Source organism: Manacus vitellinus, unplaced genomic scaffold (genome assembly GCF_001715985.3).
Source record: "Manacus vitellinus isolate BGI_N305 unplaced genomic scaffold, ASM171598v3 scaffold_14_pilon, whole genome shotgun sequence".
Lineage (NCBI taxonomy): Eukaryota > Metazoa > Chordata > Aves > Passeriformes > Pipridae > Manacus > Manacus vitellinus.
In genome coordinates this window covers 12,970,862-12,997,200 of record NW_021939063.1, presented here as the reverse complement: position 1 = coordinate 12,997,200, position 26,339 = coordinate 12,970,862, and the positions used below count along the sequence as shown (strand labels likewise).

General features: G+C 39.3%; 1 protein-coding gene across 3 annotated transcripts; it reads right to left on the bottom strand.

The window, feature by feature from the left end:
- Nucleotides 1-96: 96 nt before the first annotated feature.
- On the bottom strand, nucleotides 97-26,339 carry TASOR (transcription activation suppressor). Of its 3 annotated transcripts, none has more exons than XM_025894714.2 (23): nucleotides 25,915-26,339; nucleotides 19,782-19,927; nucleotides 18,559-18,651; nucleotides 17,724-17,796; nucleotides 16,659-16,750; nucleotides 16,157-16,315; nucleotides 14,979-15,106; nucleotides 14,288-14,319; nucleotides 13,026-13,131; nucleotides 12,522-12,625; nucleotides 12,309-12,412; nucleotides 11,996-12,068; nucleotides 11,777-11,851; nucleotides 9,695-10,411; nucleotides 7,528-7,961; nucleotides 6,466-6,601; nucleotides 4,684-5,612; nucleotides 3,857-3,979; nucleotides 3,121-3,280; nucleotides 2,444-2,552; nucleotides 2,104-2,282; nucleotides 1,862-2,020; nucleotides 97-1,220 (listed from the first exon to the last, which is right to left on the bottom strand). In XM_025894714.2, the coding sequence occupies exons 1-23, from the start codon at nucleotides 26,294-26,296 to the stop codon at nucleotides 658-660; spliced, it is 5,076 nt and encodes a 1,691-aa protein (XP_025750499.2). In that variant the 5' UTR covers nucleotides 26,297-26,339; the 3' UTR covers nucleotides 97-657. The 3 variants fall into 3 exon arrangements, with proteins under 3 accessions (XP_025750499.2, XP_025750500.2, XP_029814117.1); XM_025894715.2 differs by having other exon boundaries at nucleotides 4,684-5,489; XM_029958257.1 differs by having other exon boundaries at nucleotides 671-1,490; nucleotides 4,684-5,489.

Below are 26,339 nucleotides of genomic sequence, written 5' to 3'. Positions count from 1 at the left end.
AACACTGACAATTCTGTGCATGAAGCCAAGTGTTGGTGTTTCTCCCATACTTTGCAAACAACAAAAATACCACAGACAATGCAAGGTGTTAGCAAGTCCCTTGTGCATTAAGAGTTTATTCAATTTTTGTAATGGAACTGCACCATTGGTTACTCTAATTGAGGTATTTAGCCAAAATCCAGTATATAGTCATGAAAATAACTACATTGCCTTAGAGCTATGTAAAAACATTATACAAAAGTTTTGTCAATGTCAAATAAATACATTAATATTTATGTAAAGAAAAGTGACTTGGATACTCTTACAGTTAAAAAAAGAAAAAACTGGCTCTTTCACATATTTTAGGCAAACATTCAGTTTTACATGAAAACAGACCTCAAACTGAAGCCCAGGTAACAGGTCAAATACAAATGTAGAAACTTAAAAGTGCCAACAAACAAGATAATTCAAGTACAGTAAACGTTAAAAAATATATATTTATTTAAACTTTCAGATGGTTCCAAGAGGGACAAGCCATCAGGAATTTAAATAGAACAAGAAAACATTTGAGATAACAAGAACAAGAAACATTCTGCTCCAGAATAAAATAGAAATTGTTAATCCAACATTTTAGAAACTGAGAAGTCCACAGCAACTTAGAAAAAGAGACTTAAGTGTTTATTTCTGTTCTGAATATGGCCTGGAAGAATCACAGCTGCTGTCCCAGCCACCAGGTGATGAGGGCTTTTCTGTATCCATGCTCTGACTGTAAGCAGAGAGAAAATAATTGCTTCCTTCTTGGTTTTGATTTGCAGAAGAAATTGTATATGTTGTTCCCAGAAAAGTCTGATGAGTGAGTACATTTAAGTGGCTGAATTGATGAGACATGTTTAATTGTCTGCTATAAACCGGGAAGTTACTGAAAGGAGTTCGTTCAACTGAATTGTGTTTTTCTCCCTCAGCAGAGCATGTTGTAGAACCTGGAGTAAGTGGCTGTTTCTCTTCCAAGTCACTTTTAGAAGTCTTTTCCACCAGGCCAGTTTGTGCTTCAGGAGATAACTCTGTAACTGATAAGCAGCTTTCTTTAGCATCTACTCCATGTGGGCCCTTGGCCTCTGTCTGCAAAGCTTCCACATGAGTATCATACTTAGAGGCATCACTGCAGATTTCTATTTGTGATATTTCATCCCCTGAATCCAGAGACATGTCCTCCTCATCCTTCTCATCCTTTTCTACAAGAACTACATTAAAAAAGAGAGAAAGTCCTATTCTATTGAAATACAAACTTGGGTTAGAAAGGCCATACACTACTCACAGCGAGTTACGCTTCAGGTCAGCAAGTCCAATAGCACTTAAGTCTTGGTCTTCTGCCACTCGTGTTCACTTACTCAACACACACACTTAACCCTCTGGGGGAGTGTCCAGTTACTCCGATTCTGCACATTGTGTTCATATTTAGTGTTGGGAAATCCCAACTCCCAGCTCCAAAGGGGGCAATGTCAAAACAGCATCTAAAGTTACACAGCAGGTAAGTATTCAATTAAAAGAGTACAAAAACTGACATCTCAGTACAGTTTATCTACTAAAAGTAGATAAAGGTAGGTAGTAAAGTTTATCCTTTTCCTGAAGAGATGGTTACACTACTCTGTCTAGCGCCTCGAGTACCATGTTAGCCTGTACCTTCTGTATTTTAGATCTCCTCTGGGGCTCCATCCCAACTGCCTTTCCCCCATCATTTAAAACAGAAAAAGAGTAGCTGGAGAGTGGGGTTTTCCTTGCCAGCTGCAGTGTTCATTGACAGGAGTCAAGGCACACTGTCTAAAGGACCCCCCACCCCACACATCTAGTTTGGCAATGGAAGTTTAAGTGAGTTTAACATTACCTGATTGTCTTTGGTGAGCTCCAGAGGCAGGAAGGCAGCTCTGCTCCGTAACCGAGTTGTGATACCCAACGAGGCTTTTAAAATTCTCCATAAAGTCATCAACAGCAGCAACCACTATGCCATTATCCACATAACTCGAGAATGTTTTGAGGTTCTTTTCTAAGCACATAAAAGGTTTTGTATTAATGTTTAGCACCTATTATCAAAAAAGGGAAAGAGGTATTCGCAAATTTGGGCTTTACCTGTTAAGAAGACAACATGTCTCTGTTGTATGTTTTGAGCCTGAAGCCTGATGAGACAGTCTAGGTCTGGAGCAATTCGAGTTTGAGAATCACAGTTATGGTAAGACAGAATCTCAACCAAGTGCTTCTTTTGATAGGTGCTCAGAAGTGTGAGCAGACTCAGAGCATTGGCATTCATCCTACAATGGGGGGGAAAGCTCAATGTCAGAAATACTCGATTTAAGGTCAGTCTAAATATTAGAAGACAAACATGAGAGTAAGTTGTACTGAGGTGGGATTTGGAGAGCATAATGAAAAAGTTGAAGCATTTTAACAGGTGGCACTGAAGAACATTACTTACCTCGCCAGCTCTTTCAGTTTTTTTTGTATTTTGCAGTGGACTTTCCACTGCCATTTCCCATCTGGGGTATTGAGAGCCTCCAGAAACTCTAAGAATAGCTTTAGTTTATCTGTTATGGAAATATTTAATAGAAGTTAAATTTTGTGGTATGCAAACTGAAAATACTGCTTCAGTATATACATAAAGCTGCTTTCTGTTTCCATCACAGCACAGTCACACAACTATTCAGGTTTTCTTCTGAGCAGACTGGCCAACAACAGTATCACAAAACTGAGCTGCTTTTCTGTAGGTCAGGTGCCCAACAGTGGTATTTAAAAGCTGATCTCAGTCATACATAGTGTTACCAAAAATGATAACTCCATTAACTATTCAATTTCAAATAAAGAAAAAGTGAAAAAATTTAGGTTTTCAATATTTTTTCCTACCATATTTGTGGATTGAGTAGTAAGGAATAAAAGGTTCCATGTACATAACTACACAATGTAATACAAACTTAAGACAAAATCTCCCTGTTCAAATGTCCTTCAGTAAGGCCACTGAGGTGAGAAAGATACTGAATTAGCTGAAGTTCTCAAAAAACATCACAGAACCTTCACTGCAGTGAGTACAGCACCTCTCAGGGTCTGAAATGTCAGGCTTTTAGTCTGCTTTAAAGCTTCAGGAAGCATCACACCCACCTGTAGTGATGGACTCTGGATTAAGGACAGATTCATCCGACACAACAAAACCACCAGACACAAACAGTTCATTGTAAGTGTGATTTTTCACATCATCCAAACTATCAACTCCCGCAAAGCTGACACAGGAGAGCCTCTTCAAAGTTACTAGGCATGGGATCTGTTTAAAAACATTAGAAAATCAGAGATGTATACTAAAGGTCATACAAAAAAACCAACTACAGAACTTTCCTATTTACTAATGCCAAACACCAAATTTCAAAACACATTTTCAAGGAATTACTGATTTTTCTCTTGCCTGGGGAGGTGCTCTCTCAGGAACGTAACAGGAATTAGACAAATGGAAGCTGAGCATTTGGAATAATTTCACTTTCTGTCCAACACTGGTTCATAAGCCCCAGCTGTCAGGAATATATAAAGGTCATCTGAGAGCTGCCTTCACCTGTCATTAGAGCATCACAGAACTAGATGCAGAACTACTCAGGCCTCTCTACAGCTTTACAACTACTAAGAATAAATACACATTAGCACGTGGGGGGGTGTGGAAGAAAAGCTGTGAGTACATGATGAACAAGACCATTTTTACCACAACCATTTTGTTTCTTCAAACAGCAACTAAACACGGGGCACTATTTAAATGCTGTGTTGTCAAGAGAAAGCAGCCTGGCTCAAAGTGAGCTCATCCCACCAGTAACAACAGCTTTTTATAGCACACATTTACCTGTGTGTGACATACCTTATGGATGAGGTTGGCGATGTCTTCATTTTGGATGATGATCAACAGTTTATCTAAATCAGCTCTTCTCTTAAGGAACTGCTCTGGATGGCACTCTGTATTACCCAACTTTATAAGGTAATCCTACCACCAAGAAAGAAAAGATGGGAAAACGTGAATAGTTTGGTCAAAACAATCAGATGATGACCATGGCAAGTAAGTTTTCCACTCAGATGCATCTCAGAGGGAGTGGCTTCCTTGTCTCTCCCATACATTAACCAGAAGGATGCAGCAACACACAGGTTGGCTGTTTCACCAAGTCAGTCGTGGCCAACTGACAGTCTATCAAACAGCCTGAGCTTTCATGTAAAGCCAGAAGTTTTTATTATTTCACTTTCAACTTACCCATTTTACTACAGAAGAACAGTGATCTCCCAAAGTTATCAGTACTATTAACTAGAGGGGAAGGGGAAAAAACCCCAAAGGCACACACAGTGACTCTTCATACATTCTTTCTAAAATGGTAAGCTATCACATTTTTTCCCTTATTATCTTTTCTCTGTAAGGCCACCCCCTGGCAGGATGTTCAGAAAGAACCAACCTACAGCCTGTTCCGCTTTCCAACTGCAAGAAAAAGACTTATGTAAAAGCTAAATATAAGCAAGACTACCTCAAGAGGTCAAACAAGAAATGGGACAGGACAGCCTACTTTCACAATTCACTTTCACAATTCAACCTTTTCTGAAATAATGTCAGACTACTTTATGTTTGTAAGTCCAATTTCATACATCTGAATTTGAAAGGCTCTCTATTCTGACACTATAGAGATTGAACTGAAACAGATTTACCTTGATTTCTCTGCAAAGAACGCTTTCTTCCTCTTCATGAATATAAAATTTGACAGTATTTTTCCGTACATCTTTCATAATTTTGACCAAGCTGGTAAATACTTCAGGTTTTATCTGGCTTATAATATTAGAAAAAGCTGGTTGAGTTGAAATGTTTAGGTTCTCAGGGGACTTCTGTGTCTTCTCTGGTGGCTCCATCAGATCCCCACTAGAAGAGGTCTGATCCTCTGGTTTAGTGTTCACATGATCCATTTTCTCCTTCACTAGGGGCAAGCTTGATGAAGGCTGCTCACTGGAGTGCAGATCTTCCAGCAGGTTATTGCCCAGTGGCTCTGGTAACAGTGCTGTGTCAGAGTCCCTGCACACAGACAGTGTGTCAGGCACAGGGTTTGCTGCAGTGTTGCTCCCAACTTCGGATGGTTCAGGACTAGAATAAATGGGTTGAGGGTGCTTATAGCAGGAAGAAGCCAAAATGACACTGTGCAACTTTTCATTCAGTGTCTCTATATATTCTTGGACAGACACCTCTGATGCCTTTAAACATATGTATTCAGAAAGTTTCATTATCCTCTCTCGGGCAGAGAAGACTGGTGTGGGCATCCCACTAACATAAGCAATGTTCTTCTGCTGCAAAATTTCTTGAATCTTTCGTGCAAAGAGATTATATTCTTCTAACAGGGTCGTTTCTATTACTGCACTAATGGAATGCTTAGCTGAAAAAGGGTGGTCCGCTAGCCCATACTCATCTTCAGGTTTCTCCACTTGTCCTGTATTATGTCCATCTTCTGCTGTCCCCTTTTGTGTGTCTGAAAATGGAGAGTATGGAAACTGGTCATCAGAACTTCTCTGTCTATTTATTACCCGGGGGTCATTAGGAAGGGCATCCGTTGGTGGCAAATACACCAGTGGCTCTTCTGGTGATTTCAGACCTAGATAGGAAGAGTTCATCATCATCATCACCTCATGTTTGAAACTCACACACAACTGATACACTAAAACCTCCCAAACAGCTTGAAAACAGCATTACTGTTGTGTCTCCCACACCAACTAACTTAAATCCAAAGACTCAAGTGTTACAGTCTGCTGAGGTATAGAAGCACAGGACATTTAACAGCTCCTGAGACAGTGGAACAGTACAGTCAAAGTTTGCTGAAAAAGCAGAATACAAGGAATTTTCCTAGCGATAACATGATTAAGCATAACAGGAACTGCCTCAATTACAAATTAAAAATCAAATTAGAAATCATGCAGGGTGACAAATTATTCAAATATTTTCATTTGCTACTAGGTTATAATCCTCGCTTTCAAGAAGCTTATTTTAGCCACATGTGACCTTGTGGAGTTGGACTGCAAGCTGCAAGTCTGATCTCACAATTGTGAAGATGAGGGTTTTTTAGCTTAAAAAGGGAGGATAGCCTGATGGTGCTTATTGACACAGCTTCACTGATGCTGCAAGGAGTGCTGAAAGCCTCTCACAACACAAATCTCAGATCCTTTCTGCAGCACTCAGTTTCTTCACCATCCACATTCAAAACTACAGTTTTGCTTGTTTTTAAAGCATTTGCACTTCTAAATTATGTCATTATGTAGGCAAACCAATATTCTCCACCAGTATTTGTTTTCCTCCAGCAGATTTCTGTATTAATCAAATACCAGAAACAACTGCACAGGCAGTGTTTGTGTACCAATGTGACCCAAAAGTGGGATCCATGAAGGATACAAACCTTTAGAATATGTTTTCATTCACTATTTGTAGGAATAGAGGAGTTAAACCCATCTTACCTGTAATTGGAATAAGTTTCCAGTGCATTCCAACTTCTGTATTATCTGAGCTGGGATGTTGACTGCCATGCACATGTTCTATAGGTGCACTAGGACTGCAGTCTTCAAAGGTACTTAGGCTTCCAATGCTTGCTTCCTAAAAAACAATCAAAATGCTCAGCTCAAAACCATTTCTTTTGGTTTTGCCAGCCATTAAGCTTTTTAGATTCTGAACAGCTGGCAGTAAGAATGCACCTGAGTTCACCAGCACATTGGCACTTCTGCCATCAGTAAAGTCAAACTCAGAAATGTTTACATGAGGTACTTTCCTGGTCTACCATGAAGTAACTAAGGCAGTCCTGAGCACGTGCCTTACAGTACAGAAGCTGGGTGGGGCAAAGAGGAAAGAAGGGGAAAACTGGTTGCTCCCCAGCCCTTTTCAGGCTGTTGTCTGATACCTGACTAAAGCCACAAGATGTTGGCATTGCTGAGGCACTGCCTGCAACTTGTACTGCGCCCTTAGACAATCCTATTTCATCTCACATTCCAGGTGGTTAGAAGCAAAACAGCACAGAGATTACAGGTAGGACAAACTCTTTCCTGCTCTATGACTTAGAAACTTAGAGCCATGTGTGTAAGTACCAGTACCAGAGGTCACAGAACACTCCTGTAGGGTAATGTGCTGGAGCAAGCAGCTGGGGCCCTGTGATCCCTGAGCAAAAGGGCCTTCTGCAAAGGGTGTTCTGCCAGTTGTGTGCTGTCAGAAGTCTGCCTGGAACTCGTGTACACCACTGCACCAAGAAGGCACACAAAGGGAGCTGGGCATGCAGGTAAGTGCTCAAAATTCTTCAACTCTGCTCCCATTTTATTGCAGAAAGAGCAGATATAAGGAACCAGAACACACACTTAAGAGTGAAGAAAATTTCCATATATGTTCCTACCAAACAGGAAAGCTTCTTCACAGAGAAGTCAGTACTTATCTGTGTTTACCTGTGTAAAAAAATATAATGCTTTTTTCATTCAGTCTCATACTATTTATGAAAATAGTACATTTGTTATCAGCACCTTGGCAGTTTCACTTACTTGTAACTGTAGTGTGTCTTCAAAGTCTACTTCATTATCTGGAAGCCGTAGATCAGCACTGACAGGGTAGGGCAGACATGGCACATCAGGTTCCAGAATCACTAGGCTTTCAGGGTCCTTGAAGTTAACACTGTCAGCCTGAGCAGTATTAGGAAGCTCATGATCCTGAGCTGGAATGGATTCATATTCATAATTTTGTCTCATATCCTCTTCCATTTCATCAGTGCTTAATGCTAAATCTTGATTTATAGACTGTGCCAATGAGGAATCCAAGCGTCCTCCAGGAGCTAGTGTTTCCAAAAGCATTTTAATGAGGCCATGTGCGTCAGCAGCAGCAGAATCGGATCCATCTTGCTGCCTGAAGTCAGCATCGTGTCCACCCAGACCAGAATTAGTTGAGAAAACAGAGTGTAGTGAATCCGAGGTTCTGCCCCCTTGGAATAGGGTAAGGAGGGAAAAGTAATCCATTACCAAGTCTTAAAATAAAACCAAAACCAGACACCCCTCCAAAACATCTGCCACATACCCCCAGTCTCACTCTTTAGCATCAATTTATACTGTACAAATACATTATTTTAACAAAATCTTTTAAACAGGTACATGTTGACAAAAGGGCAGTTTCTAAAGCTTGTACTTTCCCAGTTAAATAATTACCTTTTTCTAGGTCACTCAATACCACACTATGTTATGTTTTAGTAGAAGTCACATACTGTGATCTAGGTATTTTATGGAAACCTTATAACATTCACATCACTTGTTGAAAGAAAAAGATTCATTTGAGCACAATATTTACTTGTCCCCATCCTACCCCTGTTGCTCCAGAAGCTGATGAGTAAATTAATGCTTAAGTTATATTACATTAAGGATAGACCTAAAACGTACCGTGTCTCTTTATACTGAAAAAAACTTTAGAACAGGTTTATTATTCTTGCACTCATCCCCTTGGATGAGTAAATACCATAGCTATTTATTCTTCTCAGGACAAAACAGCCTAAGCAACTACTTAAATATCTGAATAATCTCTAATTCACTTGTCATATATGGAAACATGGAATTGTAAAGTGCTGTTTGACTAATAAAAATCTAATCATGCTGAGATACTGAAGCTCACAAAATTTAGGTAAGATTTTTTGCAAGACAAACAAATGGACTTCCAGGGTTATATAAAACCATGGAATTCAAGCCACAGACAGATGTTGCTGGCTTGGTACCTTTGAGGGAGGTAAGTCAAAATTTACTTATGAACAGACGCTGTTCTGATGACCAGGCAGAAATGCAATCACATATTTTACACGAATAATCAATGTCAAAATATCCTTAAGGTTCACAGAATTCCAAGCAAGAACCCCAAGCATAAAGCCTACCCTTTGTCTCCTCCATCCCTACATGCCCATATCTTTTGTCCCTCTCAAGAGGGCAATTTATTTCTAAAATCAGTCACTTCATCTTCCAAAGTGAGTCATGTACACATGAGAGTGACTGGTGCTTGATGTAAAACTCTTCTTTGTGCAACGCTCCTCCTCAGTTCTCCTCAGTTTTCCCCCTTCTGCAGGAGGCTTCTATCACTGCCTTCAGAAAAGGGTCAGGGAAACAGAAATCAAAGGGGTTTTTTTTTCTGGCAGATCTTATGTCAGACAATAACTGTGATAATTATCTGAGGTTTAGACTGTAGATAATGTATAGCATAGTTCAATCTTAATACTATTGTTTCCTTTGTCCCACTGCACACATTACTGGCTATTTCAAAACTTAACTGTGCTTCTTCCCTTCAATCCAAACTTCTGAGGTATTATATAGGGTATTGGAGCCATAAGGAATTACAGCAAAGCCTGAAGTCAAACTCTGCAAAAGACATTATGATATCAAATCTGCTGAGCACTCTGTATTAGAAAGTCTTGGGACAGTTCCACAGCTAAGCAAACTCTTGGGAAGTCTGCCTTCTTCCCAAAGAGGCAGAACAAAAGCATGACAATTCCTGCTGTCTCCTAGAAAGAGGCAAACTACATAAAAATAAACTTCCTCTCTATTGGTAGATCTCAGGCCAATGTTCAAATGAACCACCATGCATTAAATATCTACAGCATGCAAAAAATATTCAATCTATGAAGATTAAATATGCTTTGAATTACAATGTTTAAAGAAGAACTCTAAACAAAGACTTTCTTACCGTCATACTGACAAATATTCTCTGAAGATTCACTCCTTTTTAAGTATTTGTGCAAACTTTCAGACTCTTTTTCCAGCTTTCTTTTCAGACCACTTCTAATTCTGGGGTCTTCAGAATCAGAATCTCCACCTGCAGTTTTTTTCCTACACTGGATTAAGTTAATAAGTTCTTTGAGTCTTTCAGTATCATAATCTCCAGAAGGAAGCAGCTTTTGCTTCGCAGCAGTGGCTTCATATTTTGCATGGATTCTTTTCCTGCATTTTGCCTTGGCAAAATCCGAGTAGTCTTCTGTGGCTTCATAGTCTGAGATGGGACTGAACTGCTGAGGTCTCAAATTCCTCTCAATCAGTTCTTTAGCTCTAGAAAGAGGCAGCTGATACGTCCCAAAACGAAAGATATAGTTTTGCAAGTATTCATCAATATAAGCTTTATATCTTGGAGCAGGATAGACATATCTTTTGTCATCCAACCGCGTCGAATACTCACGTAATCTAAATTCTCTACCCTTTAGAGAGCCACGAAAGAGATTTTTCAAATACTCATTTATATACTTTTCAACAATAACAACAAGATCGAAGGGCGCACTAGCCTCTTTACGAGCCTGGATTAAAGCAAAATGTAGAGATGAAATAAACCTTGTGAATTCTGGAATGATTTCCTTTTTATCACGTGAAACCATGGGAGCTGAATTTCCAAATGGAACACTTCTTTGTGCTGCTGTAGGAGAAAATTAAAATCAAATCATGAAGCTATCAATAACTGATGACTAGGTAGCAATATTCTCTATTAATACATATTGGGTGAAACACAGTTTGGAATGAGTTTGGAATGACTGTGGAGAAATGATTCAGAAGCCAGAGAAGTTTGGGTCTTTTTGTGCCATAACCAGCTTTAAAGTCTACTTAGAAGTCAACCTACTCACACTCACAGTCATGATGAACCGCTTATTTTCAGAATTTGGTGGTAACCTGTGTCCTAGATACATACAGTCATCACTTCTAATTTAAACTGCTCTACTGAACAGGATTTCCCCGTCCTGAGAAGAAGTTAGATCCTTTTACCACATCCTCAAGGAAGCTGTAAGTTGTACCCTTTTTTTAATTTATTTATTCACACTCTTCCCCTCTTCCAATGACAAACTGAAACTTTTCTCCATTCAATCATTTAAACACCCTGAAGACTCAAACCAGTGATTAACCTTGTGTTTGACAGAAACTGGAGCTCACAAGTCTTTGAGATGTCACTGCACCAGGAACAGAGTATTTTTAAGTACCTGGCATGCACACACTTTAACTGTCAGCTTCTCTCTCCTTACCCAATCTGTAACTGCTGGAATTTTCACAATTGTTACTTAAATAAGAAAAATGTAAAGTTGTTTTTTTTTTTTTAAATAAGAAATACATAGCTAAGACTCTGGGAAGCTGCCAAGACTTGAGACAAGAACTTCCTTGTAAAAGTTAAATGCCTGAAAAGAATGATGTTTTGACAATATCACTTGTAACTCACAGCAGGCCTGAAAGCACTGCATGCTGCTGCTAGGACTGCTTAGTGCAAATTTCTACTGTAAATGAGGAACTTTGAAGTCTCATCCCAAAGCATTAAAGTTCTACTAATACCACATTCTTTCAGTCATCTTACTATGTTGTATCACTATGTTCTTTGCTCATTGACTTAGTTTTTGATGTATATCCCAATGCAAAAAAAAAAAAAAATTACAGGTACATTAAAGACTTTCAGATGTTCTCTCCTTAATGTTTTGATGGTTTAAGAAATCCCTCATTATGTTAGTTATTCCCAATGCATAGATCTCTTGGAATACTGATGCTCGGTTATAACAGAATACACAAATAAGAAATTTGAACAACTTTTACTTAGTCAAATATGAACAAATGAACCTAAAATAGGTTATATTTCCTTTTGTGAAGAAATAAATATTTTTGAACACCATCACTATGACCATAATCAATACAAACTTACTCCTAGTTTACAGTGACTGCCTGTAACACTACAAGGTCTTCAAAAGAATATAATCTATGTTTAAATAAGCCTGTACAGAACACTCTCAACAGTGAACAAACTTACCTGAGCTAATTACACCTCTAGGCTCTGGAAACAGAAATAATGCATGAAACACACGGGACCATCCAGCTGGGTGGTCTAGAACACAACAAACAAAAAACAGTTACAAAGGAGAGCACCACTATGCACCAAAAGACAGTCTAGTACTCATAAACCCACTCCCCCTAAAAAAACCAAAACAACAAAACCAACTCAAACCCAGAAAACACAGAGTATGCTTACCATAAGGGGACATCATTTGCCAAGGAGAAAGGAGAAAAAGAAATCCTCTGTCCAGAAGTGGTTTCACAAGAACCTGTTTTCAGGCAAAAAAGAGTAAACTGCTTCCATCAGAGATGTCTGCTCGCTACAATGTCTGCTGTCATTTATCATGACAGATAAATTCTGTCATGAGCAGGGAAAAGCCCTTCTACAATATTTTAGGATATGCCAGCTAAGCAATTCCAGTGAGATCATGGATCTTTTAGTGCACCTCAAATTACTAGTTAGTAAAATGATTTTTAAAAACAGGAATAGTCAAATCTGTCGCACTCACAAGTTTCTCTTTCTCTAGTTTTTGAAGTAAACCCTCCAAGTGACTCCCAGAACGGGACTTCTCCACAACTTCATACAGGCTACAGTACAGGCCGTCCTTCAACACTGACACAACACAAGGGGAAAAAGAGAGGGCAGGAAAAAAAGAAACAAAACTGTAGTTTAGAAAAATTGAAAATTCTGAATTTAAAAAAATGAAGGTAGAACTATTTACCTTCTTTTCCTACTTGGTAAGTTTCTTTAAAGAACAAAGATGGTGAAATTTTTTTCTTCAGTTCATCAATGCTGACAACCTTTTCAACCTCAAGCTTCTCGGGGCTGGAGAAAAAGGGTGGGGGGAGGGAAAAAAAAAAATAACGGCCTCTTTTTTTACCTGCCATAGTTCTACCCTCAGTGACCTGAAACTATTAAACACATGCTCTTAAAAATAATTTCTTTGGACTATCTCATGCCAATGGTGTTTACTCCTGCAAAGGAGTGCGTGTCACTTCAATGGAAAAAGAAAAAATCACAAACAACAAAACACCGAACAGCAAAGAGATGTTAACAGTTGTGTGCCTGAACTCCAGGAAGCTCTGGACATGTATGACTCCAGCCTAGTCTGACATATATAAAGCACTTAGTATTTTAGATTTTCATCTGAATATATCCCAAATCCAGTAGAAGGAGTTTTAACACAACAGTATTTTAGACTTAATGTTTAAATGGCAATACTCACAGCTTGCATGGAGGGAAGGAACATGTTGCTGATTTTAAGGAAACATGGCACACAAGTTTGCCCTTATTCCAAAGCTGTCCTCTCCATACTGTAACAGCAGATTTCTCTAAATTAAGATGGAAAAAGAAAGACTAAGTGAAACTGTTGCCCGTAAACAAAGACACAAACCAACAAAGTGCCGGTTTATGGGTGCTTTATTCGGGGCCCCGGGAACCTGCGGGCTAACAGCCCCAAGACAGGGTTCCAACGACCCTCGTTCTCAGTTCAGCTTTTATACACAAACAAGTTTACATGTATTCTCACGGCTAAAACAATTACAGTTTCTATAGCAAACCAGGTGCAGTAGTTTATAACAATTAACAATCATCTACTCTAATCATAAATCTGCTTAAGTTGTCTTACCCCCCTAGAAACTGTTTAACAGACCCTTACCACATCTAAGGTACAAATCGTTACGTACATGCTTGACTAAATCTTTTGATTATTGTTTCTACTTCTTCAGTACATTCTATTCCCACGAACAAGGCTGCTGCTTAACTCACTACTGTAAAGTGTTGCTTTCTAGGCCTACCCTCTTACTTAAGCCTTAGCCATTCTACTACTAAATTTAAACTGCTTTGCAACAAAACCACTTGCTAAGTGGGACTGAAAGAAAATGGCAGCAAAGAGGCTGCTGAATTTCCAAAACTAGTTTAGGGAAAATTTTATACTAATACCAGACCAGACAACAATGTTAAAAGGTAACAGGGTGATTTCAAGCCTATCATATTTTGAACTGCTTAAGCAGTTCATCCAGAGGATGGATATTACCTACACCTGTCTATATCCCATTGATCCCAACATCTGAGAAATGATATCCTCTTTAGTTACCTTAACTGTCAACCACTTTCATACATATTAGTTTGGCTTGAATGAGGTTCAAAAAAAAGCAGGACAGAGGATTGTATTATTTGAAATGCCACTGAACAGGAAATTCAGGAACTGAAGAACAGTTCTTACTACACTATAAGTAGAAAAGGAGGGAAAAAAGATTTTGATTTTGTTCACTTCTGGTTTGTTCTGGTAAAAGAAGATACATATTAAGGTGTCTGTTCCACCATCCAGTATCAGGAAGAGATGCCTGCAATCAGCATGGTACAGGATAACACTCAGGTACACAGTCAGCATAACTAAGTTGGTTGAACATAAAATCACACGGGGAAAAACATCCAAAACTTTCCATGTCTGTATCATAAAAACAAAAAAATGCAGTTCATTCTTACCTGTTCTTCTATCTGTGTTGAAGGTGTTTGGTCTAAGCAAAAGACAGAGAGAAGGATTGGGTTGTAACAGAAAATTCTGGCCACTGCATTTTACAATAAGGATACTTTATCAGTCTAACAAAACAGCACCACTGGTAACTGACTCTGTAACCTCAAGCAATCAACACTGCAGCATCCTGTGCTATTTTAGGTATCTTGATAATGGGTTTCAGCACCCCAAAGTCGAGCTCCCACATCTGCATGCCTTCCTATCAGCACAGGTATCACATGCTACCTGTGATCAACTGCCCACTTAGATATTCTCTCCACCAGCAGTAAGATACCAGTGAAGAGTTCAGTGACAAAATATACAGAATCTTATTTTAGAATACCAAGCAAGATAACATTGTGAACACTTTGATGTCCATGAATTTCCTCAGTTAGGTAAAACCCCCCCACTGTACATGCATTCCACCTTGGCAGAAGCCAAGCAGGCAGAAAAAAACCAGCGGAAGTGCTTCCCACAGGACAGTCTGCTGCATAAAACCAATTCTGCCACTTCTTGCTTTGCATTAGAAGTATTTATTATGCTAAGCCCCTGTGGCATGTCCATTCATTTCAGCACTGTTCATTGAAATCAATTCTAAGCTACTGCCAAAAGCTATGAATTCTTCATGTTGCATGCAGCTCCAAAACTCATTTCCTGGCTTACCTTGATGAGGACGAGAATTTTGGTCCTTGCACCATGTCACCTTTATAAGTAAATGAAACAACAGCATGAGGACAAACATGTCTTGGTCTTCGCCTTATCTCACCAAAGTCATATTCATAAAAATAGTACTAGGGAAAAAAAAGCAAGCACAATGTTAAATTAGAAGGCTGGACCAACAGTCAATTTCTTTAAAAGCTGGTAACTAAAATAAGGAAGCTTTTAAATGCTGTTCTTTTTTGTACTTAATAATACAATCGATTAAGGTAGTTTTTTTACCTTCTCCCTCCTTTATCAACCACTGACAGATGAACACTACTTCAGGAGCTAATCAAGAATGAAAAACTGATTGTGCACCATTTATTTGAAAGTATATTCTTGATGAGGTAAGGGACAACTAACAAAAACAAAAAAAAATTTCACTGAGGAAAGTGAGCCTTGCAGTGAGTTTTGGAGTCTATCCTTAGTTCAGTCACAAAATTCTAATGTTAAATGTTAATTAAGGCAAGTTTGTAATGAGAAATGAAAAAATGTACTCATTTTTTAGCCCAGCTCTCATTTACAGAAGACAAAAGAAGTTAATACTGAAGAGAATGCTTTCAAGAAAGGATCCTGCATGTACAGACTCCAGTAATCTGACTGCACCAGATTATTGCAGTAACAGAGACTGAACACCTGGAGGAAGAGAAATGCTTGGAAACTGATTCCATTCTCTCCTCTCTCATCATCTCCAAACATGAAAATCTGATAAGGGAAACAAAAGAAAGAAAAAATAGAAAGAAAAAAAAATACTATTCTTTCCTAGCCAACATTTTCCCTTTTATGAGACTCACTTAATGACCACAAGCCAATTATACTTCTACACTTCAAGCTCCACATATTATCTCCTCTCTTCCCCAGCCTACATTCCAGTTCCCAGGTACATTCCCTAGCTATTTCCCATTCCACCTACACTCTAATCTGAAGGAGATCTTCTCCATCAGGTTCAGGTTCACACAAGGGAAACAGGAGAGGCTGACATCTTGTTCTGGATTTTCTAATACAGGCACCCGTGGGCCTCTCCACACACCCACTGCAGCTCTACAGGACATGCTCAGTGTTGTATTTGCAGGGATTTGATCATTTCAGAAGTTCTCTCTGTGAAGTTTCTATATAAGCAGCTACCACATGCTCAACTTTACCTGAGTTCGTTCATAGGCTCGATAAGACAGCAAGGAGGTTATTTTATGTGCATTCTTTGAAATGTGACACTCGTGATTTGGGGTTGGATCTAACACGCTCTTTACAGTTGATTCCACTGCTTTCATATCAATGTGGTCATAGATGCTTTTCATTTTTCCCTGTAATAAAGCAGAAAGAACTGTAAGCAGAAGCTTTTTCCTGAAAATTGGCAAATTGCTTGAAGTATCAAAGGAAGTAAGAGCAGGGAAAATAAAATAGGCCATTAAAAAAGTAAATTATAGAAGTATATTATTTTCATACTTACAGAGAAAATACATTTTTTCCTTCTACAAAAAATTTATTATGCATTATGTAAACCCAATGTCAACACTGGATTTTAAGCCTGGTAGGATTCTAGTTTCTCTATAAGCAGATAATTTTGCAAATTAAAATTAGGGTTAAAACCACCTGTGTGTTATCAGTAAGCAATACAATCCTTCAAGAAGAGCAAGATAAAATTACCTTTATTATTTTAAAAACAATCACATCTCCAGCTGCTCCTTTTTCTAGAGGATTACGCTGCAATAAATCAGCATACTTGGAGATATATACACCTGAGAGAGGTATAAAAAAGACCCAACAGAATACATTATGCTGAATGTTAAAACATATTAGAGGTTTAAAAACCATTACATGGGATTAAAAATCAAGGTACATCAAATAATAAAGACAAAACTGACAAGTGCAAAAGTAAAATAATTTTTTGCTTTTCAACACTTAACTATTACATAGATTTTAAGGCTTCAAACACTGTCCTTTGTTGGTCTGGCTGACTACCTCAGATCAAAGAACTACAACTGAACTCAGGAACTCTTTGCTTTGGTTCCTCTCATTCCAAGTCTGTATTTAACAGCTTTGGTAAATTGGCACCAGAACCTTTACCAGCTACACCAGCAAAAAATTATACGCTCCTACCCCTTTGTTCTCCTCCACCTCACCTCTGTTCTGCCTTCAATATTCATGTTGTCTCTGTATCACGCTACTCTTACAGAGGATGACAATTATTTCCTAATTTTCTGTGTGAAAAGCTTTGTGAAAGGACCTTACTGCCTTGCTCTTTTAAAACTCTTAACACCTCACAACTCTTCGAAGTCTCCAATCTATCTATGCTCCAGTTGGATTTGTGGAATCAAGAATTTCAGTTCTATCTATATCAATACTGAGCCACTGTGTGCACAGGGTATTTCTGAATGCACAGGTGTGTATGTACAAACACAGAGGCACACAGCCACACACACTGCATTAGTTCTCTGGCCTCCCAGTTTTACTGGAAAGATGTGGTATATTGGCTTGACTTAAGCCAAAATGAGAATTAGTTCTTCCCTTTGGGAAGGGAATTTAAGCGAACTAGTCAAAAACAGAGTTATGAAATAATGTTCTGATGTCTGTCTACTTTGCTAAAAATACCTGGCTGGGATATTCCTGCAGTAAGTGACACAAAAAGGACTGAAAGTTTACACAACTGTCTCACATTATCTGCCAACTGATACTGAGCAACATCAGCACTTGTAAGCAGAAGATAATTACCCATGGAAGGGCTGCCGAGGATTGATATTGTGGAGTTGCCAACCTGTAGCCCCTTTTCACATATGCTTTGGATCTAAAGAGAACAGACATTTTTTTAAGCAACTCTATCAGGAAAGCCAGGATATGAACAGAACAAACAGTGAGAAATGACAATTACAGAATTTAGATTGATATTAAAAAATAACTCCAACCCTTACAGAGGCAAGACTAGTCTGAATTGCTTTATAAAACTGTTAAACTGTGCAAGTCAAACACTGAGCATGAAGCACTTACACAGCCTCACCTGTATCTTGAAAAACAACAGTCTCCCTATACCTTAAACACTGTTTATGAAAGTTACTTGCTTGTAATACAGAAAATTTTAATATTTAAAACAGAAGTAAACCTGCCAAATGAGTGAATGCTTAAGAAATCCTGGCTCTATAACAGCAGAAAAAGCAGAGAAATGCCCTTTCGATCACTTTGATTAAAAGTACATGATCAAAGAGGAGACACAGAAGACAACATCCATTTTCTAATATTACAGATTACCTTGTTGATGAAAAAAACCCCAAGCAACCACCAAAACCCAACTGCAATAAAAACACAAAATATTCCTCCTTCTTTAAAAAAACCCCCAAACACAGAACTAATAAACATCCACGTGCCATCCAGAAAATCTATCCTTTTATTTATAAAACAGAGCCTAAACCAGAGAAGACACTTTACAGCTACCTTAAGTATTATATCCCTTCCCCATTTCTCTACATCTTCCAGTGCTGGAATTAAAAAATGAAAGCTACTAAAAAAACCCCAAACCTCTTCACTGCTAAAGGAGAAAGCATTTCATCCTTACCTCACACCGCTCCACCATGAGGAAGGCGTAGCTCTCAGAGAGCTCCTTTTCCAGGCGACCATCACACTTCAGCTCCCTGCGTTTTTCTGTGAACTGGTATTACAGAAAGTTCTTAACACAGGAAGACAGATCACTCCTTCACACTCAAACCTCAGTGTTTTAAGACCCTATCTATGTTAGCAGATCCAAGGGTACAAAAAATCATCGTAAGATGATCCAAATGACACTCTAGTATGCTAAAATTAAATTCCAAAATCGCTGTATCTGTGGGAAATATAATTGGCTTTATCTGCCCAAGTATTTGTTTTTTTAAGAAAAAGACACTCTTCAAATAAACCTGTGCAGTGACATTTTTGTTTTATCTTTGTTAGCAGAACTAGCTAGAACCATCCAGCTCAATGCCTTCCATATCATATTTTGAAACTGCAGGAAATACAACTTCTTCTTTTTTTAGGAGACAGATTATCTCTGACACTGCATGTACTTCTGCAGATGCACCTCCCTGCTACTGAGGTGGTTTTTACCAGCTGCAATACTCTTTAGCTGTAACCATGAATATTTAATGTTATACTAGCAAAAAATACTTCAGTTTACTTTAAAGCTCCAAGATAGTAATTACAGCAAATAAATTATATATTCAGTTATTTCATCTGTGAAGCTTTTTGGCACTGGGAATGAAAACTGATTTCAGAGTGACAAAAACAAGCCAAGGCTGGATTTAAGAGACACCAGGTAAGATACAGAAATGCTTCACCCAAGATGCTCCACTTACTACTTCAAGTAGTCAACTTGTTAAAGTACTTCTTGGAAAACAACAAAACTACAGAGACTATGGAAATTTAGTGTATCAGGCATATATTTTAATCTGAAGTTTTACTGGAAACATCAGGCCTTACAAAGAAGACACCTTTCTAGGTTATTAAAAAGACATAAAAGTTTAAGAAAACTTTTGAAAATTAAAAATACATAGAGAGAAGTGGTGCCAAATACAATTTTTCTTTTAGTCTTTTTTGAGTATCTGGCAGGCGAGAGTTTACATCTCTGCAGTAATAAACTCGACTGAAAATTAGCTGCTTACATCTGTGGGGATGTGAGTTCATAATTAATTGTAATTAAGTATTAAGTACACAAGTAGAAAATAATCTCCAGGTCTTTGCCTCTAGATTCAGAAAAATTATTGTCATTTGACTGGTACCTTAAGGAGAAGCCACAAGTATACTCACTTCTTTTTCCAATAGTTCACTATGAACTAAGCTGGCTCTCTCGTAATGGAAATTGGACACTGAACTTGCATCCAAGTAAGATGAATGCAGAATCTTCAAAATATCCTCAAATTCTCGAGAACCTTGAGCTACTGGCTGAAAGAGTGCTATAAAAGAGAAGAAATAAAATAATAAGCACCAATGTATCTGTGGGAAAAAAAATCCAAAATTCTCCAGTTCATTGACAGTTTATGCATGAAGACAAATGGTTCGTGATTCAATTGGAAAAGATGGACTTTAGAAAAATTTATCTTTAAGTTGCCTGGAATTATAGCATCTTAAAAAAAATCCCATTTCTTCAAGCTTTTTTAACATTACTCTGGAGCAGCTGCTAGTTGTCAGAACTTTATAAGGGAAGCACCTCAAGTCTGAATTTACCCTTTGAAAAACATCTAATACGTATTGCAAAACACTGTAATTAAACTTTCAGAACTGTAATTAAACTAATTAGCTCTTTTAATTAAGAAGCAGGAACAAATTGTTCTAATAAAAACCTCAACTGAGAGCTTCATAGCTTGGCCTCGCTTCAGAACCATTATGGGGTTTTGTGTTTGCTTGCTTGTGGCAACTGAAGCTACATATGAATAAATTCAATACTGCTTTAAGAAGACAAGTAAGTTCCCATTATTTAAAAATCCCACTGCCTGTGTTCATGCTTTACGATCTCATTCCTTATGATAATGGCTTCAAAAGGAAAGCCCTTCCTTTATCTGCTGCTGTAGAAATTCTCCTTCTGGGCAAACCTTTGCCAGAATTCCCTCAGGGAATCGTTCATGTCCCCAAGCTCCTTTATCTCTATTTGGGTAACAAAGTGACAAACTGATCAGAAGAACAATCCCAGAGTGGGCCAGCAGAGAACGTGAGCGCAGATTTTAAGAGCAGTGGCTGGGAAAATAACATCTCTGGGGGAACTGAACCAGTACAACACAAAAAAAGTGCTTTTTCTCCTCAGGGTAACCTGCAAACCACACACCAGAAGTGCAGAATTTTTACTATAGCTCCATTAGGAAGAACTACAATAGCACTAATCTCACAAAAGACCATCTACCATTACTCTAACAGCAAATTAAATTTAGTTACATGTTCAGAGTATATTCTCCAATTTCATTAAATAACAGGGCAGTTTAGATAGCTATGTTTTCCTCATTTGCAGAAAATATTTACTGCAAGAGCCTCTATATAAAACAAATGTTCCTAATGAAAACTGTTTTGTGTTATCTAGTAAAGTTGCATTTATACACACACTTTAGGATGTAATACCACATGGGCAAACTAAAGTCAAGCAATGATTCCAACAACACCAGCACAGTGAGTGATTTTTTAAGAGCCTAAGTTCTGAGATTAGGAAATTATGCTTTTATAATATCCCTTTTAATAACAACACCTTCATTCTTGAAAGGCTGACAGCAGTATGGGGGGAAATATAACTGAGAGTGAATGGAATTTTCAACTTAGCATTACTAAGGCTGAATGCACTTGCACTGAAGAGAGAAATACTTACTAATAAAACAGAAAACAAGCCTACTATGTGTATACACGTACTGGAAAAGCACCTCCTGTTCCACCCATCCCCAAACAGCTCTTGGGCACTACACCAACAGGGTTTAGTAACTCCCTGTCAAAAAGATCTGAGTTTCACATGCTGCCAGCTCCTCAAAAGGACCATTTAAGGCAGAAGGTTATCTCTGCCAATTGCTTGTCCAAATTTCCTGTTTTCTTAACAGCATTTCCCTTCTCGGTCCTTCCCTGAGTCACCTGCTCAGTGAAAACCAGCCTCTGCCCTCCACGGGGAGCCCCAGCAATAGAAAGCCCTACAGGATCAGCAAGAAAGAGCAACTGCAAAGCATACACCTCTTACCTTCTTCCCAGATCCAAATCTAGGAAGAGCCACAGTATTACACCAATTAAGATCCTGTCATATGTGGAAGAATTGTCAACTGTGTTCCCATTTGTGTTTAAACATTTCCTGCTTTGTGGAAAGCTCTGATAAGTGAGCTCAGACTTGCCCAAAAGCAGCAAGTCCTCGTTCTCCTGCTAGGAAGAACCTACACAAACTACTACCCAATTAGCTCTCAACAGATTTATGGAAGGGCTCCACCTATTCCTTAAATTATGGAATACAGAAAATTAAAGAGGTTTTTTAAAGACTGCTGCAGTTTTCTTCTTCCAGAATGTGAGGCACTGCAGACGTCCGGTTCTTAATAAAAACGTGGAACACTGAGGTGTAGGAAGGCACTGCTCTTTAGTTTGTCACCTAAGCAGTGGTGTTCAAGGGCAGCGATGTTCTAAAACCTTCATGTCACCACAGCACAGTCTGTACCTCACTTAAAGGAAGGAGTTCAGAAGCAAGACAAAAATAAAAGTAAAAAAGGAGAAGTACTAAACTAGACCTTCTCAGCATCGCCAAAGCCTGTTGCTACCAGGCAAATGATGAAATCACTGAGCTTATTTCCAGTCCTACCTCAAAGACCAGCAGTGTGTACATATGCATCTTGCAGGCTTGCTGTACAAACCCGAGGGGGATGTGCTGCACCTTTACTGACCTGTGTTAATTAAACAGCAATAAAGTAAGGACTAACCTGCAGCATCCTTATAACACAAGTCAATTATTGTGGGGTTTGCTGGCTTGCTTTCCATAAGTAAAAATAAGTAAATACTGTGTTTGTTCAGCTCCTACCCAGGGCATTGGAACTTGTGTTAAGTATTTTTTGGTGGAAACTGAGTTAATGAGTACCAACCAGTCAGGGACAGGCACTGGACCTGATGTTTGGATGCATGTCATGCTATGATTCTCCTTCACAGCTGTCTGATGCTTCAACTTCAGAAAACTGAGATTGGAGCTAATGAGTTTGTTGTTTTCTTTTAAGTCAGAACAAGACAGAGACATCCTCCTTAAGAAATCCTGAACCAACTTTTAAGTGAAGATAATTACTGATGTTCTTATTAGCTAAGTTGGCAGAATGCTAGAATTCTTCACATACAAGTGGTCCTGCTGCACAGACTCCACTGAGAAGCACCATTTTAAGTCTTCTTTTTTTTGCTCATTTTTTAAGACTAAGATCAAAATTATGTGGTGTAAATGAACCACAAACTTCATGACTTTTTCAGCCCAAAATGTCTTTTGCTCTCAAAAGACCTAAATAGTTATCAAGTTCATGGACTGACTGAAGTCCCCATGCAGCAAACAGCAGATACATGTTGTCTACCAAAGATATGGAAAATTAGAAAAGACAAGACAAAATGATTAAGTAGAAAAGGGACAACCTGGATCTCCAAGCAAGTATTGCTGAGAGTTTCAGGGATAAAAGCAAGATCTGTTTTCTCCCCACTCAGCCTGAGAAACAGCCAGTTATCCTGGCAGACTTTGTAAACAAATATCCAGCTTTAATCAACAAGCAACCCCCTTTAAGTCACTGACTGCCTCATCAGCAGGATTTCTGTTACTGTAACTCAGAGTTCAGCCACTTAAAAATGCTCTTCTTGTGCTTTATCCTTAAAATTTGCTTTCCTAGTCCTATTAAGAATCTCTGAAGTTTCAAGCAGACTTGAAAACCTCTGAAGATGCCAGGACAACAGGCTAAGCAGGAAGATGAACAAAAGAAATAACCTACTCAAGAGAGGCACATGTGCCAAGAAAACAAACCTTCAAGACAGTTCTAAGGAGGAAAACAAATGAAGGCACATCTTTAAAAAGTCATCTCACAGCCAACCTTTCAGTTTTGTTTCCTGAATTCCTACACTGGGAAACAGAATGAGGAAATCAGAAAAATATTCTCAGTGACAAGTAACCACAGTTGGTTTTTTTAAATACTGTGTTTCCTCCAGATTCATTTCTCCACATTGCAAGGCTTTCTATTGACTTTCAGTCCCTACTTAAGTCTCCAGAGGAGAGACACTTCAGAAAGCCTAAATAAGCAACTGAATCTCAAAATTATGGTTTTTTGCATTACAGATTCAATTTTTATTTGCTTCACAATCAAAAATTGTCCCTGAAACACATTTTGGTTTTTAAAAAAGTAAGAAAAATAAGGAAAAAAAAAGAAACAAAACAAAACCAAAAAAACCCCAGACACCTATGACGAAGTCATCCTGCGCATACTTTGTACATTACAACTAAGCTTTCAAAATCAAGGTATCTCTCAGGATGGTATGTCCAAGAATGAAGTGGCAGTTTAAAAAGCAAAATAAGTACAATTCCAGAGCAAAGAAGTATGGAGGAAGCTATTGTTTCATGCTGGACTTCAGAATCCAGCCAAGAGAGCCCTTTTGAGACGGACTGATGATTTTCTGATTATTTTGCAATGTAAGAAGACATATTTGAACACTGGCACAAAGCATATATCCTACAGTGACAGATAATCAACGCACTGCTGAGCTTCTAGTTCAGTTCCAGAACTGATTGAATTGCACCATTTCTCAAATGGCAGCACAAATCCCAATAGCAATCTGATTGTCCTCAAAGACCACGCTGGCTGTCCACTTCTGCTAGTGCTGCCTACCAACGGTGCTGTCACAGCACCTTACTGATCACACGCTGAGAGACCAACACTCAGCAGCCCTAAGCCCACAAGCACCATGGACTGAATGGAGAAAGGTCTGCTGTGAGAACTTCCAAAACCTTAAGTCATCAGAACGATTACAATGCCCAAGAACCTTTCTGGAGGATGAAAGGGAAAAAAAAGACAACTGCACCAAAGAGTAAGGCCTTAAGAATGGTTCAAATGACCTTGACATTAGCAAGTCAGTTTTTGAAGGCAGAGAACGTCTTCCTCTTCTACACTAGAAGCCACATAAGTGCAAGGACTGAAGTACATACCTTCAGTATGGAGATGGCTCTGCATAAGCGAATAATGAATTAGATGACTGAAAAAGTATTTTGCAGGTTTTCCTACATACTGGAACTTCCAATGTCAGTGGTTAAGTACTTAACATTTTTGAGATATATTTAAAGGTATTCACACGTAACCACACTTGGGTGTGACACACAGAAGTGCACGAGGCACCATGTTATATTCAGATATTTTTCTGTCAGATGAATTATAAAGGACCTTTTTCCTCCAATCAACCCAGTCCTTTCTACAGTGAATCTCTGCCAGCCTTGTACCACCCCAAGTGGGGTTGCAATGGGAAAGAAACGAAAGAAAATGGGAACATAATGGAAGGAAAGACTGGATAATGAAATAAACCTACCTTCATCTCTTCCTTACAGAAGAAAGCATTTCAAGAAGTTAAGATGTTAGATTCTTCTCTGAAGAACTAGAAGCCTATGCGAACAAGTAGTTTTGTGATACGGACTAAGTTACTGACCCCACATTGCAAAAGGGAAAGAAATTAGATCAGTTTTTGTGAGGAAATCAGATGTGTCTTCAACTTCACTTACCAAAATTAAAGTTAAGCAGAAGCCAGTGAAGTCTTGTGAAAAGCAAGATACACCACTGGCTTTTAGAGGAAGAGTTACTCAGAAACAAACAAACAAAAAAAAAACCCTGGACACTTGGAAACAGAATGCTTCCAAGGCGAAGCACAAGCACGTGGGATGTTCCCTTCTCCCCTGCAAAGAACTTTCACCAGATAAGAACAGTCTTCTGTGTATCATCAATGAAGGACAATTCTGCTCATTGTTTGTTACTCTATCCTACACAGGATTACACTCCTCTCCTGCAGGGAGGAGGTCAGAAGGAAGAGAAAAGGGAACCATCTTCTCCGACGTCCGTGTCCCAGAGAACCATCTTCTCCGCATGCAACTGCACCTCCAGAAGCGGAGTCGTGATCAACTCAAAGCCCACCCTGATTGCATCGAGCTTCTCCTCCTTTTAAAGCAACGGTCTGAAATTCAAGCCGAGTTTTGGGTTTGATTTTTTTCCTCCTTCTTGTGACAAAATGAAAGGCAGAAAGAAAAGAGGGAGGGGTAGGGAAAGAATGTAAAAGCCTGACATTAAAATCGTCTCTGCAGCAGCCTCGCGAGTGCGAGCCAGCAGAGCCTCCTCCACACCCGCAGGGTTTGCATGCAGCCGTGTGAGGTGCCTGGGAGCCTGCCTGATGGATCGGATGGAGGGGAGCGAGGGAGAGAAGGGAAGGGGAGGGAAGGAACAACCTTTCTTTTCTCTCTTCCTGGGGATCTGAAAGTTCCTCCTAACAGGCTGGTGGTCTTCTGGGGGCTTAGGGAGAGGGGGCGGCCCCCCGAGCACACCGCTGGGCGGCTGCTGCTGTTCATGTGCCGTCGAGATGCTGCTCCTGCGCTGGCTGCTGCCAGTGATGCTGAGGTTTGTGGGGACCTTGTCCTCTGCAGCAGCAGAAGCCACCAGCAGCGCCTCCCCAGCGATACTGCTCTCAGAGCGTCCGCCATTTTGTGTGGTGTCCTCAGCGGCTCCTGCTCTGTTACTCCCCACTCCGAGGACGCCCGCGCTGGTCTTCTCCGTCCGCTGATGCTGCTCCCGCTCCATCTCGCCGCCACTGGGGATCGCGCATCCGTTCATTCCCTCCGGAGAAGCGAGCCCAGCAGCCCGCGCCTTCTCTCTG

Bases quoted from the DNA above. Each gene is read 5' to 3' on its own strand.
- TASOR (XM_025894714.2), bottom strand. From the start codon at position 26,296: ATGAACGGATGCGCGATCCCCAGTGGCGGCGAGATGGAGCGGGAGCAG. The intron at 12,069-12,308 runs GTGAGTGCGACA...GCCTGAAAACAG, and splicing joins AACTAGAGAAAGAGAAACTT to GTTCTTGTGAAACCACTTCT. The intron at 3,980-4,683 runs GTAAATCTGTTT...TCTTGGTGGTAG, and splicing joins TTCTTTGCAGAGAAATCAAG to GATTACCTTATAAAGTTGGG.